At 53.8% G+C, this 16,206-nt stretch overlaps 2 protein-coding genes and 1 long non-coding RNA gene across 3 annotated transcripts in view; 2 read left to right on the top strand and 1 right to left on the bottom strand.

Annotated features, from left to right (window-relative positions):
- Nucleotides 1-337: 337 nt before the first annotated feature.
- Nucleotides 338-16,171, bottom strand: LOC117980571 (uncharacterized). The gene is made up of 3 exons (XR_004671950.3): nucleotides 16,035-16,171; nucleotides 2,873-3,313; nucleotides 338-2,399 (listed from the first exon to the last, which is right to left on the bottom strand). It is a non-coding gene; the product is annotated as an uncharacterized LOC117980571 (long non-coding RNA).
- On the top strand, nucleotides 3,617-9,328 carry MLN (motilin). The gene is made up of 3 exons (XM_034961870.4): nucleotides 3,617-3,733; nucleotides 5,557-5,673; nucleotides 8,951-9,328. Exons 1-3 carry the CDS (start codon nucleotides 3,617-3,619, stop codon nucleotides 9,200-9,202), a joined length of 486 nt encoding a protein of 161 aa, XP_034817761.1. The 3' UTR covers nucleotides 9,203-9,328.
- LEMD2 (LEM domain nuclear envelope protein 2) overlaps nucleotides 9,328-16,206 on the top strand; it is a 23,853-nt gene continuing 16,974 nt past the window's right edge. The window contains exon 1 of the mRNA XM_024929181.4: nucleotides 9,328-16,172. Coding sequence (XP_024784949.4) covers nucleotides 15,248-16,172 — 925 coding nt within the window. The 5' untranslated portion in view covers nucleotides 9,328-15,247. The remainder of the gene's footprint in view (nucleotides 16,173-16,206) is intronic.

Genomic DNA, 16,206 nt, shown 5'->3' with positions numbered 1-16,206 from the left:
CGTGTTCAGCATTTCCTGGGTAATGCTGCGCTCTGGAATTGGCCCCGCCCAGCCCCAGCAACAGCGAGCCAGGTCTGACTCCAGATCACATTCACCTCTTCCCTCTTCCCTCTTTGAATCTTTACACATACTGTTTGAATTGCATGATTACCATGAAACATTGCCCAGGTAGGTGTCTTTCTCCCCGTTTAGGCTGCAGCGTGCAGACCTCCTACACTGTCACCCCTCTGCATTTCCTCGGTTCCTTCGCGGCATCTGGCCCCACACAGCCTTGGGTCTGGACTCAGTAGTTTTATTTTCATTAATCCACTGAAATGCTGTCACAAACTCCTGAACACTTTCTTTCATGAGGGGCTTCAGGGGGAAGACTGAAGAGAAGTTATCTTTCTAATACAGCGCTCTGACAGGCCAGCAGAAAATCTGATCACTAGAGCATTGGCCTGTAGACGCTCACCAATGTCATATATTTAAGGAACAAAAAAAGAAAAGGCTTTGTTAAAATGACCTCTGAGAGGCAGCTGAGTTTTCAGTGGACGGGAGAATGCCATCTGGGTGGGGGCTAGCTTCCACCGAACCCTGACTGTTGCTGTTCCTTCCAGGAAAGCCCTGGAAGCCCATAGCGTGGCTAGCCCTGCCTGGAGTTTCCACGAGCTTCAAGAATCCAGGCTCCCCCTCTGAGGGCCCCCAAAGCTGTGGTCAAAGGTTAATGGGCTCCAAGAGCAGCTCCCAGGGTTGGGAGGTATATAAGAACCCGTCAGATCAGCTGGACACCAGAAGACAAGCAGAGAGACTCCTCCAGACCCACTCAGACCACGTGCACGCCGTAAGTAGCCCTTGGAGAAAGTGGGTGGGGAGTGGTCAGCATGAGCCCTAAAGCAGAACGCTGGTGCAAGCCAGAGCCAGCCTGGTCCAGGGCCCTCTGCCACCTTCCAGTGCCCAGCCGGGCTTCGCACTGAGTGCCTGAGCTGATTCCCAGGGCATCAGTGAGCAGAGGCAGGGCTGAGGCACAGACGCTGGAGGCAAGCAGGTGGGTACAACTCCTGGCAAAGCAGAGGCTGTTGTGGGTGGGTCTGGCACATCCACGGTGGGCTGGGAACCCAAGCCAGAGCTCATGATGGGCACAGGGCCCCTCTTGGCATGGTGGCTTTGCTCTGGAAAGGTAAGAAAAATTTGGCCCTGCAGTGGCTCATGCCTGTAATCCCAGCATTTTGGGAGACTGAGGTGGGCGGATCACAAGGTCAGGAGTTTGAGACCAGCCAGGCCAATATGGTGACACCCTGTCTCTACTAAAAATACAAAAATTAGCCATGCGAGGTGGCACATGCCTGTAGTCCCAGCTACTCAGGAAGCTGAGGCAGAAGAATCGCTTGAACCTGGGAGGCAGAGGTTGCAGTGAGCCGAGATCGCGCCACTCACTGCACTCTAGCCTGGGAGACAGAGCGAGACTCCATCTCAGAAAAAAAAAAAAAAAAGAAGAAAAGAAAAGGAAAAGAAAAAGTTGACCCCGAGGGAGAGCACATGGGGAGGCAAGGCTAGCCCGGCCAGCGGTGCTGCAAGGGAGGGCAGACGGTCACCCCCTTCATGCAGAGCTGGACACTTGAAGGTTGAAGCCCCCCATCTCTGATGATGGGAAAGGAAAGTTAGTGCCTCACTGTACAATGAAAAGCTCCTTCTCCCACCTCCAGCTCACCAGAACACATATGAATGTAGGTGACATGCCGACTGCCAGTTGGATCAAGAAAATGAGAAGCAATTGGATTTTGCCTTTTTTTTAATTTAAAGTTTTTATTGATTCCTATGGAGTGAATTAAATACACCAGAATGAAACAGGATCTATAGCCTCTCTGTGAAGGAAATGGGATGCCATAAATGTGACACATCTGTCTCTGATGGGGGGAAAAGCAGGCCCCAGAGACTCTTCAGGGAACGCGCAGGAATGAGAAGGGAAGAACAGTGATGGGTCCCACCCACCTCAACCCATTCTCCGTTCAGCTCAAGCTCCTCTGGGGCTGCACACAAGGCCTCGGCTTCCCGGGAGGTGGTCTTGGGTGGGCGGGTGGTCCTTTCAGCCTGCTGGGAATTTGCATACAGCTGGGATGGGGAGGCTTTCGCTGTCTGAGCTCTGTTGTTCTTGTTCATGGAGTTTGAACAAAATGGAGAGAAAATAGGAAGTGGGAAGAAGAGAGAGCTGGAATAGCAAGAAGGCAGAGGGAGCGTCTGGCGTGGTAGGGTGGTTTCAGATGACTGAGGAGACAGGTCTTGGCTGAGAGGCAGGGTGCAAGCCTGCAGCCTTGGAAGGTTCTGTTCAAAGGGGGAGCCAGGTTGAGACCTGCAGAGGAGCCCCGAGGCCTTTCCAGGGCAGACCCTCTCCTGCCGACAGAATCCAGGCTGCCTGGGGACTGGAGGAGCGCTTTATCTGAAACCTTGTAACTACCTCCACCCCTACCCCTACTGCTGGAGGGGCTGTCCCGGCCTCCCCTCCCTGCTTGGAGGCCTGGCCCCTGCACTCAGCAGTCCACCCAGCGCAGGAACAGTGGTGCCCAAGATGCCTTCAACAGGCCTGCCCCCTGTGCCTTCCTCTGCCTACTATGGGCAGAGGCAACGTAGAGTGGGGTATTGGGAAAAGCACTGGGCCTCAAAAGGCCAAGGTTCCAGCCCCTGCTGCCTTTGAATGAGTCAACCTTGGCTGGCACTCAGCTAGGCCATCCCACTCCCACCCCAGGACCACCCTGTCCCTGCCCAAAGTCTGCCCAGTGGACCCTTTCTCAAGGCTCTGCACCCCTGCAGTCACCATGCCTACCTGCTCCCTGCCAGGACCCGAGCTCCAAAAGCCCACTAAAGCCCAATGTCCTACCAGCCATTCCACACATACCTGCTTCCTGGTCAGCAATCACTGGGTTCCAGGGTGTGAGGAAAGAGGAAGCCTGCTCCCTGCTGTTTCAGGATGGTGGCCAAAGGCAGCTAGATGCACTGGAGCACGGGGCGGGGGGCTTGTTCCCAAGCCATCGCTCCCCCAACGGGGAAGGGGGTGCCCTCTTGGCTCAGGGATACAGCTCCATGCTGAATTTTTCCATCTGGCTCATCCTTTGCAATGGCAGAGGCTCTACAGACCCAGGGTCCTGGCCTGGCACTTCCAGGCAGAGCCCTGGTCATCTGGGCTTGGGTCCACCCCTTTTGTCATTCTAATAGGCACTGGGGCAGGGAGGTCTCTCTGGGTCTTGGGGCACAGTTCTGTTGATAATCTAGGCATTCCTTCTCTGAAAGATGAGGTCCCTCCTGCCTTATGAGTCCAGCTGACCCCAGAAGACCTCACCTGTAACAAAAGAGAAGAGTGGACAAGTGAAATGATTCCTCCCTGGTGTGTGGCAGGGAGCTGGATGGCCTTTCCCAGGAGCTTGGCCAGCTGCCACAGCTCTGGGGCAGAAAGGTGCTCAGAGCTCATCTGCTCAAGCTCTGATACCAGGCCCAAATCCAGACAGGCTGAGCTTTGGCTGAAGATCACACAGCTGGAGGTAGGGCATGGGCCAGAACTGAGGGCCCCTGCCTTGGACACAGCAGTCTGCCACTGTACCCCAAACTTAGTGACAAGAGCTCCTTGTCATTGTCCAGCTCCAAGATGGTATCCCGTAAGGCTGTGGCTGCTCTGCTGGTGGTGCATGCAGCTGCCATGCTGGCCTCCCAGACGGAAGCCTTCGTCCCCATCTTCACCTATGGCGAACTCCAGAGGATGCAGGTAAGAACCCCCTGCTGCCTGCCCTGCTAGCAAGGCTGAGGTCACTATGACCTATGCCGGTGATACCAAGGAAAGTGTAAAGGACCAGGACCCAAGATAACCCCCAGTTCCAGCCGCCTCTCTGGCCACCTTCACGCCTTCACTGGCATCACTCAGATATGTCAGTGGCTCGTATGAGCAACATCTTTCCCACCCCTGCCTATCCTTTGGAGGAAATTTTAAATTAACAAGCCAATAAATATTTACCGAGCTGCTCTGCAGTACAAGAGGCCACCCTGGGCGATGAGCCCGAGCATGCAGAAGAATCTCAGCACCTCCCCATCTCCAGGGAGAAGGCTGGGGTGCCAAGACACGAACATATGAAAAATTAACTAACAGTCGAAGACAAAAGAGAGATGTCACAGGCAGGACATGATGAATTGCCCCATCAGTGGTGCTGATGCTAAGCGCTCAGGTTCAAGGAGGGAGAATCACCAAGGGCTGGAGCGTGCTTGGAAGCCTGCAGGGAAAAGGTGGAACTCAGCTGGGGGCCTTGAGAGATCAAGAGCGAGGGACCAATGGGAGCCAGCGCCCAGAGGCGGGAAACAAGGCTGCGGTCCATGTAGCAGTGGCCAAAGCCTCCTCTTTAGGGCCCAGAAGAAAAAAAGGCAGGCCTCATGGAACTCAGGCAGTGGAGCCTAAGGAAAATGGAACTGCTGGCTCTGCCTCCCTGCTGCCTTTTACTTTAGACTTCAGGGGACGCTGAGTATCTATGCAGATGTTTGGTTCCCTTTAACCTAAGGAGATGAAGAAAGGGACTTTCATGCTCCACCCTGTCTGAAACTGAGACTCCAATAGGGATGAATACATGAGTTAGTGCCCAGGGAGGTCTCGAGGCTCTGGGGCACAGCCTGTCTGCAACTGCCCACTTTATGTGGGGAGGTATGTGGGGATCCACATTCCCAGTGAACAGGGCTCTTTTTAGAGGCAAGGCTGAATCCAGCTCCCCTTCTGCAAGCAGACATGGGAACTGGGTAGGTACTGCAGCAGGCCCCAACACACTTTCCTCCACGCCAGCACGCTCCCCACAGGATGACTGTTTGTTCTAGAATCACCACGTCTCAGGGCAGGCCAACAGCAGAGTCCCAAGAGTGTCATTAGAGAAAGCAAAGGAATGAGGATCTCAGTGCTCAGGGACCTGGCCAGCAGCATGCCGGGCAAGACTGGGGGCTGGACAGGAACAGTCAAACCCAATGGAACATAAACTAGCAAAATAGCAAGCAAAGGACACTGCATTAATCTACTCCATGGCTTTTCTCCTCATAATTGCCAGGCACCAGGATTTTTATGAAGAAGCTACAAACTCCCTCCTCCATAATTTATCTCGTCTTGCCTCTTATAAATCACCTCCCAGGGACTCTGAGTTCCTGGGCCACCCCATGGCACCCTCCCAGGCTAGGCTGTCTCGCTACCTTTTTTATAGGCTCTCTGCTAAGAAAGACACATTTTCACACTTAATATGCATGAAGGGCAGGCATTATTTTCAGCTTTTTAAGTTAATTAACAGTAACAATCTGGGTGCAATGTTTTAACTACAAAGGAATGGATTCCTCTTCAAGTTGACCTTGAAGAGCAAGGCCCTTGGTGGGCAACCTCAAGGGACATCCATGAGCCACTAGTTAGTATCTGAGATTCCTCGTGCAGGAGGCTCCTGGGGGAAAGGGTTCTTTCAGTCTGTAGGGAGCTCAGGGCAGGTAGCACCCTGGGCAGATGGAGACAGGCAAGGGGCCATCAGCGTGGGTTGAGGGAGGGCGGTTTTGTGCAATTTTCTGTTCTGCCCCTAGGAAAAGGAACGGAATAAAGGGCAAAAGAAATCCCTGAGTGTATGGCAGAGGTCTGGGGAGGAAGGTCCTGTAGACCCTGCAGAGCCCATCAAGGAAGAAGAAAACGAAATGATCAAGGTGAGCAGACAACTGGGACAAGGGAGAGAAACTCAGAGCAGGGCATGCATTCCCCTGCCTGGCCTGGAGGCAGAGCCCACAAGCCACAGTGAGCCTCAGAGTGTCCTAGGATATCGCAGTGAGCAAGACATCCAGGCAATGAGCTCCATCCTCGTAGGGAGAGACAGACTCCAGCAACGAGATAAATCAACCATTTCAGGCACCAGATAAGGAAGTAGGAGAGTGACTGAGTGGGGTTTGGGAGACTGCTTTGTCCCTGAGATGGGTCAGGGAAGGCCTCTTGGAGGAGGTGACATTTGATTTGAAACCTGAATGAAGGGAAGGAGCCACCTGTGCAAACAGCTGGAGCAAGGGCCTCCCGGGAGAAGGAACAGTGAGTGCAAAGACTGAGGAGCACTGGTGGGCGACAGGCCCTTGTGGCAGGGGTTAGTCAAGTGGGCGAGAGGTCAGCACGGCCAGCCCAGGCAGGGCCTGCATGCAGCGCCACTGGGGATTCAAAGCAGGGAAGCCACTGGAGCCCTCTTAGAGCTGGGGCAGCATGAGTGGAGGCAGGAGGCCAGGCAGGAGGCGCTACAGTCTTCGGCAAAGAGGTGGCGAGGGTGCCAATTCCTCCCCTCCCAGACAGAAACCCAGGAGCCAGCCACAGGCCTCAACACCCAGGGCCAATTGTTGGGGCTGGGGAGAACCTTGAGCTTGTCCCGTGAGCTCTTTTATTTCACAGACTTGTTTATTTGGGTGATCAATAAATGAGCCCCTACTAGGTCTGAGGCACTGTTCCAGTCACTGGGGACAGGGTAGTGAACAGACAAAATCTCCGCCCTTGTGGAACTCACATTCCATAGGAAAGAAGAAACAAGATCCTAGGACGACTGAAACAGACGACAAACAAGGTAAAGACAGGAAGCAAACTCAGCAGTGTGGCAGGCAATGACATGTGCTATGGAGGGAAACAGAGCCGCAAGGAGACGCGGTGGGTTATGGATCTCAGTGGGCGACAGCAGGTGTCCTAGGAGACGGTAGCAGCACAAAGACCAGAAGAGAGCAAGGCATGAACCACAAGGATTTCTGGAGGAAGAGCCTTCCAGGTGGAAGCAACAGCCAGTGCCAAGGTCCTGAAGCAGGAGAGGGCCTGGTGCATTCAGGAAGAATGAGGAGGCCAGAGAGACTGGTAGAGGGGTAGGGGCAGACTGTGGACTTCACAGGCCACTGGACTCTCCATTCATTCTGCTGAAGTGGAGCCCTTGGGGGTTTTGAGCACAGGAGGGATGGGATCTGATTTACATTTTAAAGGGGTCTCTCCAGCTGCTGAGAACAGACTGAAGGGACCGGACAAAGGCAGATTTAGGGAGGCCACTGAGGAGGCTGCTATAGTCTAAGAGAGACAGAGAAAAAGAGAGAGAGAGAGTTTGGCCTCGGGCGGTCTTGGAGGAGGCAGGGCAAGGAGGTTGGATTTTTAAAATATTTTGGAGGTAGAAGCCCACAGGATTTGCTAAAGAATGGATATAGGATGTAAAGAAAAAGTGAAAATTGACTTCAAGGGTTTGGGCCAGAACAACTGAAAGATGGATTTGCCACTCATGGAGACAGAGTAGCCTGTGGTTGGCTGCAGGATGGCAGGAGGAAGATCAGGGAGTCAGACCAGGCCTGAAAACCGAGATGCTCTTGGGCATCCAGGCAGAGACATGGCCCAGGCAGGTGGACACACAAGTTTGGAGTTCAGAAGAGAGATGAGGGCTGGAGGCTCACATGTAGGAGTCATCCGTGGTTAGAGGGAATTTCAAGCTAGGCCTGGGTGAGCCATTTGAGGGGACAGGTGTGGATGGAGAAGAAGAGGCCCAGACCTGAGTGTGGGTCGCTACCACATAAAGGCGCCTGAGGGGCGAGAAGACTGACATCCAGAGAGAGCAGGGGCCTTGTCGTGGTCACACAGGAGTCAGGGCAGAATCCAGCTGGACTCCCACCTCCCACTGGACACAGGCCAGTGATCTTTCCCGGTGCTGTTGGGCCCAGAAAACAACCTGGGTGCTGTTGCCGCACTCGGCACTCAGCAAGGTGGGGCCCCTTTCCCCCCACATCCACTCCGAACTCCCTGGGCTCCTGAGGAGGGAGCTGGGAGGGAATCCAGCAGCTGGTGAGCAGGGAGCACACTCAGAATCACCTCCTAAATGCAGCTGAGTCGGAGTTTGAGGCACTAACTCCAAGGTTGCCCGGGGTCATCGTATGTCCATGAAGCCTTCTTGGGGAGGCTTGGGTGGGGCACCTCTCACCTCTTTCCATCTCCTACAACCACAACATACAGAGCTGAGAGGGCCCTTTGGGATTGTCCAGTCCAGCCTCCTTGTGTTAAGTAAGGACCCTGCTGGAGGGTCTAGAGGGAGAGGCATAACCACAGCTGGGAATGGCACAGGCAGAACTGGACTGGGGCCCTTCAGATGCCCTTCAGGCACCCTGAGCCCCCAAGCATCTAGGAGACCCATTTCTGGAACCCAGGGAGCCCGGTGGGAGGCAGGGGAGCCGGTGCTGGGACTCCTCCAGGGCAACTCTCCCGAGAGGCCAGGAGTCTCCCAGTCTGCTGGCTAGTTTGTGCAGCAAGAGCATTGATCCAGGAAGCTCTGCGGGGGGCGACGTGGAGATCAATCAGCGCCCTAGGCTCTGCCTCAAGGCTGCAACTACCTCTTTGGTGGAGAGTCTCCAGACAACAAGAGGAAAGGTAGCCTGGTGGTCGTAGGCACAGACCGTGGAGCCAGGCCCCTTGGGTGTACCATCTTCTTCCTCTGCTCCTTACCATCTGTGCGGCCTTGAGCAAGTTACTCAATCTCATTGTCCTCAGTTTCCTCATCTGCAAAATGGGAACACTAACCATCCCTACCCCACAGAGCTATTGAGAGGTTAACATACATAAAGCACTTAGAATAAGCGTAAAGCTTAGAATAAGCGTAAGACTCCACAATGTTGGCTATAATTGTTGAGGGGGGAGTGAATTCCCTCCCCATGAGAAAAGCCTGCTGGGGTTCCTGCTGACCCCACCCCTCCTGTCCCAGCTTCCCCATTATGGAAGGTGTATTGATCCCCTCAGCAGGACTCAGTGACCTTCAGGATCCAGCCCTCTGGTTAGAATTAGGGGAAGGTGGCAGAATTCCCAGCCATCCCTAGAGGCTCTAGTGGGGTCTGCAGGGTGGTGTGGCTCCCAAGGGTCCCTCCTGCCACCTGTAGTGCACCCAGGGGTTAAGGGCCTTCTCCACCTCTCCCTCGTTGTTAACGCTGCCTTATTTCACAGCTGACTGCTCCTCTGGAAATCGGAATGAGGATGAACTCCAGACAGCTGGAAAAGTACCCGGCCACCCTGGAAGGGCTGCTGAGTGAGATGCTTCCCCAGCACGGTACGGGGAGGGCGGGCATCTCTGTGGCTTGGCCGGCCTCCGCCCACCCTGGCGTTAATACTCCAGAGGCAGGGTTTCAGGGTGGCAATTTGTTTGGCTGCTTTGCACTTGAGAATGTGGAGCCGTCTTCTCCCTGGGCTATGCTGTGATACCTGCTGGTGGCTGCAGCAGTTCTCCAGGGAGGCGGGTCTCAGGCTGGGTTCCCAGCTACCCACCCCACTCCCCTGCTCCAGATATTTTCACTCCCTTCCACAACATCACCACATGGCGGCTGCTCCGAAGGAAACCTTGGTGCGGCTTTCCCTTCCCCCATTCATTCTGCAGATTAAAGTCCTGAGCCCCATTTGGCCTTGCCCAGTTCAAGGTCTGCCCGAGTTACCTGAGCAAAGCTACATCTCCTCTGACAAACAGCCACTAATTACTTCTCATAGTCCCCAGGAGGAGAGGAGAGACTCGAGGAAGTGCTGTTAGTGATGGAGAAACTGGGAGGTTAAATGACTTGCCCCAGGCTACAGACAGCTTGCAGGCTCCTTGCAAAACCTCCCACCTTCCCACCCAGCCTGCCCTGGTGCCCCCTCCTCCCTCCGACCTGCAGGCAAGTTTTAGAGGGCAGTTTCATAAGCAGACCTGATGATGGTACTGAGCGCAAACCTCTGCTTTTCTCCAGCAGCCAAGTGATGGTCACGCTGGGGAGAAGGTGGACAGATTTGGGAGGCCCCTCCTGCCCAAGTGAGGCCCTGGGAATTTACACAGCCTGCCAGCTGGGCTTGGAAGGAAAACACCCTTTCCAAAGCAAATTCCCCTCCAGCAAATAAAGCATGAAATATACAGAAATGACTCTTATTTAATATTTTAATTCCCAAAGGGCAAACTCAGGTCGCAAGAAAAAGGGGGGGAAAGTAAAGCTCAGAGAAAGTTGGCCATAAATGATGCTTACATTAGCATTGTGTGCCTTTTGTGAGGTCTAAGTTCAAATATTAACTCAGATCCAAATAAGTGGAAGAGTACCACTGGCCCTTCCATTATAGGTGAGGAAACTGATCATTTTTTGCCCACACACTGAGTCAGTGACAGAGTGAGGACTGGAATTCAGGTCTCCTGGGTCTCGGTCCATTTCTAGTTTACTGACTCGCTCAAGGTCTAATGGGCCAGAGAATTTTAGGGCCTCTGCACTCAACCCCTTGCCAAGTAACTTCCAACCAGCCCTTTAACCTCAATGAGCCTGTGCAAAACCAAGGTGGTAATATCTGCCTCGAGATCTGGGATGGAGGCACAAGCAAAGAGCAAATTACTATTAGCACCTTGTGACTACCAACTCCAGCATCTGCAGCAAAATTACACAGCCAACCCACTTATTTCTGCCTTCTAAACAAAACTGGATGGGAAATTTCATTCTAATTTAATTTTACATTAATGAATGTTCATTTATTTATAAACTGGGGCCACACTGGAACTGCAGCTCCCTCCATCCATAGGTTACCAGCAATTAGATACAGTGTCCATTCTGCATTTCCACCCAGGCTTAGCCACAGAAAGTAGTTACCAGAACAAGAACTCCACTGCTGAACAAGGCACCCTCATTTGAGGCACTCTGAATTCTCCTGAGAAACACTCAAACCATCCATGGGCTCCCACCCCCGCCACGCTGAACATTCACACGCATTTCCAGCACATATACCGATGAGCCCCAGAGCAGGTGCAGGTTCCCGGGAAATGCTGCCAAGATGCCCGGTAATAGAGAGAGAGGGCTGCAGCAGAAGGGCATGCGGGGGGCAGCGGGGGAGACACAGAAATCTATAAAGCCTGCTGCTGGGAAGATCTGTATCCAAGGCTCTTCCTTGCCCTTCCGAGCTCCACCACGCCAGTTCACCCCATTTTCTGTAACACACTCCAAGAAGCAGAGAAACGAGATGCTCATTGTGGTCCCTTTCCCTGTAGAAAATGCATTTTGTGTCCTTCCCTCACCCTGTGCTGGAATCTGCCCCTGTAGGGAGACCGCCTTCCCCTATCACCAGAGGGGGTGCCCAATTCTGGCAGGGGGGTGCCCAGCACTGGCTGGGGAATTTTCCCTGAGATTCTGGGTGTTGAAGAGCCTCTCGCTGAAATAGACACCCACCATGGAGGGACATGGGGCCCCCAGGAGACTCTGCCCAGGAGGTCTGCACTGTTTAGGTGGGAATTGTTTCAGCAACTACAGCACTGGGGAAGGGAGGGGGTGCTGTCCGTTCTGCAGAAAAACCCCATTCAAAGCTCAGCGCTGCCGCCCGGCAGCCCCAACCCTCACCCCGCGGCTTCTGATGTGCTTCTCAGTAACGAGCCGCAACAGGGACCCAGCTACCACCTACATCTGTATGCACAGTGCCCTGGCTGCTTGTTTAGATGTGTCGGCTCCTTTCTTCTCTCGTTTTCCTCCTCCTGCCACTGTTCGATTTCTCACAATCGGCTCAAATAATTCTTTTTTCACCAACAAGCTCCTCCAGTTTCCAGGACAGCCGACTTGATTGCTTATGGGATATCCACAGCTTTGGAAGAAATTAAAATTGGGAGGAGGTTGGGGAGGATTCTGTGAGCTGAGTGAAGAGAAAATGACTATGTTTTCACAAAACAGAAGAAAAGGAGACATGCTCCTGGTTAAAGCAATAGAATGAGTAGGACCAGAGACCAACCAGGATCAGAGACAGGGAGGGTAGCCAGAGTAACCAGGAGAGCAAAGATGCCATTCCTCTTCACACCTCACCCAGGCTTATCCAGCAACATCTGCAAGAATCTTTCCAGATATCTGGCAATTACAGAGAGGTACGGATTACCCCGTGTTCATCTGGAATGTACTTTACACTTAACAGGACTACAGGTCATTACAGTGCAACTTGAACCTAGCTTCACAAAATGGAGATGATGAGGTATTTTCTTGGTAACCACATCGGTGTGATTTTAGCATTACTGAGCTATGTGGATTTGCCATGAAATTGAATAGTTAAAAGCAAAGAGTAATTGCCTGGTATCTGTATGCTGTAATTTAGTGTAATCTAATCATGGACAAAGCCCAAAAGAAAATATTCTCAAAGCATTACATTTTTCTTCATACACAATTTGTTATTGACATTTGGTAATATATTCCATGCCTTTGAAGGAACCCTTACTCATGGATATCGAAGTGTGAGAGCAGTCAAAAGAGTGAGAGATTTGTTTAATTTTCAACAGATTATGAAATACCATTCTGGCATTTCTCTGTGACTCCATTTTCCCCCTTAGCTGATGCACTCTCAGACCTAGAGAGAGGAAAAGAGTGCCCTCCTCTTCCATAAGGCACTGAGATGGAGCAGTGAGAAGCTGGGTGTTCCTGGGTCATTCCAGTCAAAATCTGAGCCCCAAATGGCCCCCACTTTTCAACCACAATCTCCCGGTGCCCTGCCCCCACTGTAATGCCACCTATGATGTAGTTTGAAGGAAGCCCTGAATAGCTGAGGCAATAATACGTGAGGCCCTCCATGAGGTGGATCAAGGACGAGTCCGTGGTCCCTGAGTATCTTTGAGGACCTGATAAATGTGTGCAGGGCTTTTTGCAGGAGGACGAGGAGAATGGAACCCACTAAAAGATTTATGGCTGTGATTATTATAATGCTCTGCCAAGACAGAGAGAGGTCAACGGGACGGAAGGGAGTATGGCAGCCCCCCGGGAATCCAGAGCGTGCTCAGAGCAGCCCTTCACCTCTGCTAAATGTGTGCATGTGGTTACTAAGTAGATTTAGATATTGGAGCTTGTTTTTCCTCTTCTGCCTTTAATACATCAGGAAGACTGACCACAGCCTGAGCTGCTGCTCACCTTAAAAAAAAAACCCACAGCAAAGTGATGAGAAAGGAGGGCATGCAGAGCAGCCTCTGACTTTGCAATATTGCCCTTTTCTTTACAATAAGCCTTCCTGCCACGGACAGGCCCAGCAGGAGAGCCAGGCTGAAGGCACAGAAAGGCTGGCTGCCAGAAGCCCTGGCGGGTTTCGTGGGTAGCTCCCGAAGGGGCAGCAGTGGCAAAGAAGAGCTGAGGTCGAGCCCTTCCAAGTGGAGGGCAGCATGTGGATGGTTGTGTGGAGGAAAGCAAAAAGCAACACGCCAACTTCACTAAACCAAAGAGGGGCTATAAATCTGGGCAGGAACGTGACTGGAGCTGGGAATTCAGGATGAAATGGAAAGGCCCCAAAACTGGGAGGAACGCCTGACTAACTTGTGAGGTTCCTTCTCAGAGGGGGTGGGGAAGGGGAGCATTGATCAGCAAATTCGCAGTTAAGTGGTCACTGGGTGCCCCTTGGTGCACACCCAAAGCCCTGCCTGTAAGATCCTGCAAGACAAGGCCATCCACAGCCAGAAGCCACCATGGAGGTAGAAGGGCTGACCATGGGTGGCCAAAGGCCACAACTCCAAGCACAGTGGGTTCTACACCACAGGGAAGACAACAGGGTTCTGGGGGAGGGGCTGTGGGCCACTTGACCCTACGTGCGTGGAGCGGCAGCAGTGTCCCCAAACACAAGGAAGCTGACAAAGCCCACATTGCGTGCCACCACTGGGGGTGGCTCCAGTTCAGTCCATATTTTTAAATCGCCCTGAGATCCATTGTTATAAAACAGACCATAACTCTGTGAAATGCTGTAACGATAACTTTGTTTAAGCATTAGTTTCAAGCCCTCTTAGAATACATGGGGCCAGTACTGATGCCGAAAGGCTCATTCTTTATATATTGAACCGCACAGCTGCAAGGAGTTGCACAAATGTTACCAACTCATTTGTCATGCAAACAGTGCTTCAGAAAGAAATAAAATACTATTATGTGGTATATGTGTTAGGCAATCACTATATCAAATTCATGGCATTCCGTGCAAACACAGGCAGGGAAAAGGAAAACAACACTTGGTGAGAGAAATCACACCACATGGGAGCAGCTAAGTCAGGGGAGATGGGGAGGCTAACAGTGGAAGCTGACCAAGCCGAGGCTGTCATTTTCCCAGCAATTGTGGCCAGTGTTGAATACCCCTGAGGTGGAGCAAGTGGCAGGAATGCAAAACCCAGACAGAGGAGCATAGCATTGCCCAGGGTGTCAGGGAGGGAAGGGAATAAAGTGGGGAATGGGCAAGGGGGCTGCTGGGACAGATACGGGGCAGTTCCAGGGAGGAGGGGCCTGGGGGGAAGGGGAGAATGGAATGGCAGGGGTAGAAATGGATGGAACCTATTGGGCCGGCAATAAATGTTTGGGAATGGGAGTTGAGGGATGTGGAAGGAAGATTATAAACTGGTTCTATTTCCAGTTGCCACATTCCCTTGCTTCCCTTAGGGGTTTCCTGCTAAGAGCCTTCATGTAACCAAATCACCTGCCCTGTGGGAGGCTCTACACAGCACTGACACTGCAAAGATGTGGGTTAAGTATAAACACGCATGAACGTGTGCCAGGCACTGTCCCAAGCACCTTAGCCAAACTACCTCTTCTAATCCTCACAGCAATTCTATTGAGGTTTACTGGCAAATAGGCTAACAATGTTAATTGAATATGATCACACATCTAATAGTTGTGAGTAGGGATTTGAAATCGAACTGTCTGGCTCCAAAGCCCACAACCTAAACCACCAGTGAGGCTGCAAGACCGTGTATCTCTGGAGTCTTCTCTCTCCCATGTCTCCTTGTAAAAATCCCATTACGCAGACACAGGCCCTCCGCAGAGAAGCCTCAACTGCCCACTGGAACCCAAGGGCATTTTGCTCCTCTGCCTCCACCATGGATGCTGCGTCTCCTCCAGGCTGGCGCTCCTTGGGGGCCAGTGTCTGTCCTAAGGCAGGGATCGCACCTACTTGGTGCTCAGTGTTGCCCAGTTAACAAGCCCGAAGTCGGGACAGGGTCTTGGAGCATGCCTGGAGTGTACTCTAAGGCCCAAATAAAACCAGATCACATATCAGTCCCCAAGCCCAGAGAGGCAAATCATCCTGTCTCTCCATTCGTGGCAGTGGCTTCGTTCACCATTAACCAATTCATCTATTAAATCAACGCTGACTTTACTGAACGCTTACCACCTGCCAGAGGCAGAGCTAGGGTTGGAGGACTCAGAGATTAATACTGCTTGATCTAACAAACAAAGGGAAGTGGGAGAGCGGAGAGAGAGAGAAAAACAAAACAAAACAAAACAAAAAATTTAATCCCCCTTGGACCTTCCCACCATGGCGGCTCTAAGAGCCACGTCAGACCGCCTCATCATGGCCGACCAAAGGCCAAGTGCAGACCTTCCCAACATGGCGACCGACCTTCCCATCATGGCGCGTGGCCCCGCCCGCTCCGCCGCGCCTGCGGGAGGGAGCAGTTCCGGGTGCGGTGCGCGCCAGGGGCGGGCGGGGGGCGGCGTCCTGGCCATGGCCGGCCTGTCGGACCTGGAACTGCGGCGGGAGCTGCAGGCCCTGGGCTTCCAGCCAGGACCCATCACCGACACCACCCGGGATGTCTACCGCAACAAGCTGCGCCGCCTGCGGGGCGAGGCCCGGCTGCGCGACGAGGAGCGGCTGCGGGAGGAGGCCCGGCCGCGGGGCGAGGAGCGGTTACGGGAAGAGGCCCGGCTACGCGAGGATGCGCCGCTGCGCGCCCGGCCCGCCGCGGCCTCTCCGCGGGCGGAGCCCTGGCTCTCCCAGCCGACCTCGGGCTCGGCCTATGCGACCCCTGGGGCCTACGGTGATATCCGGCCCTCCGCGGCTTCCTGGGTAGGGAGCCGCGGCCTCGCCTATCCTGCCCGCCCGGCGCAACTCAGGCGCCGCGCCTCGGTCCGGGGCAGCTCCGAGGAGGACGAGGACGCCCGGACGCCCGACAGGGCCACGCAGGGCCCGGGTCTCGCGGCCCGCCGCTGGTGGGCAGCGTCTCCCGCCCCGGCGCGGCTGCCTTCCTCCCTCCTCGGTCCCGACCCGCGCCCGGGCCTGCGGGCGACTCGAGCGGGCCCTGCTGGCGCGGCGCGGGCCCGACCTGAGGTGGGGCGCCGGCTGGAGCGCTGGCTCTCTCGGCTTCTGCTCTGGGCCAGCCTAGGGCTACTGCTCGTCTTCCTGGGCATCCTTTGGGTGAAGATGGGCAAGCCCTCAGCGCCGCAGGAGGCGGAGGACAACAGTACGTCCTGGGCCGGCGCAGGGGAGGGCCCTGG

The sequence above is a fragment of the Pan paniscus genome, chromosome 5 (genome assembly GCF_029289425.2).
Source record: "Pan paniscus chromosome 5, NHGRI_mPanPan1-v2.0_pri, whole genome shotgun sequence".
Classification (NCBI taxonomy): domain Eukaryota; kingdom Metazoa; phylum Chordata; class Mammalia; order Primates; family Hominidae; genus Pan; species Pan paniscus.
The sequence above is the reverse complement of the archived record's forward strand: the minus strand, read 5'-3'. Positions and strand labels throughout refer to the sequence as shown.

Excerpts from the sequence above, each read along its gene's own strand:
- MLN (XM_034961870.4), top strand. The coding sequence starts at position 3,617 with ATGGTATCCCGTAAGGCTGTGGCTGCTCTGCTGGTGGTGCATGCAGCT. Across the intron at positions 3,734-5,556 it reads GCGAACTCCAGAGGATGCAG|GAAAAGGAACGGAATAAAGG; the intron begins GTAAGAACCCCC and ends TTCTGCCCCTAG. Across the intron at positions 5,674-8,950 it reads AAGAAAACGAAATGATCAAG|CTGACTGCTCCTCTGGAAAT; the intron begins GTGAGCAGACAA and ends CTTATTTCACAG.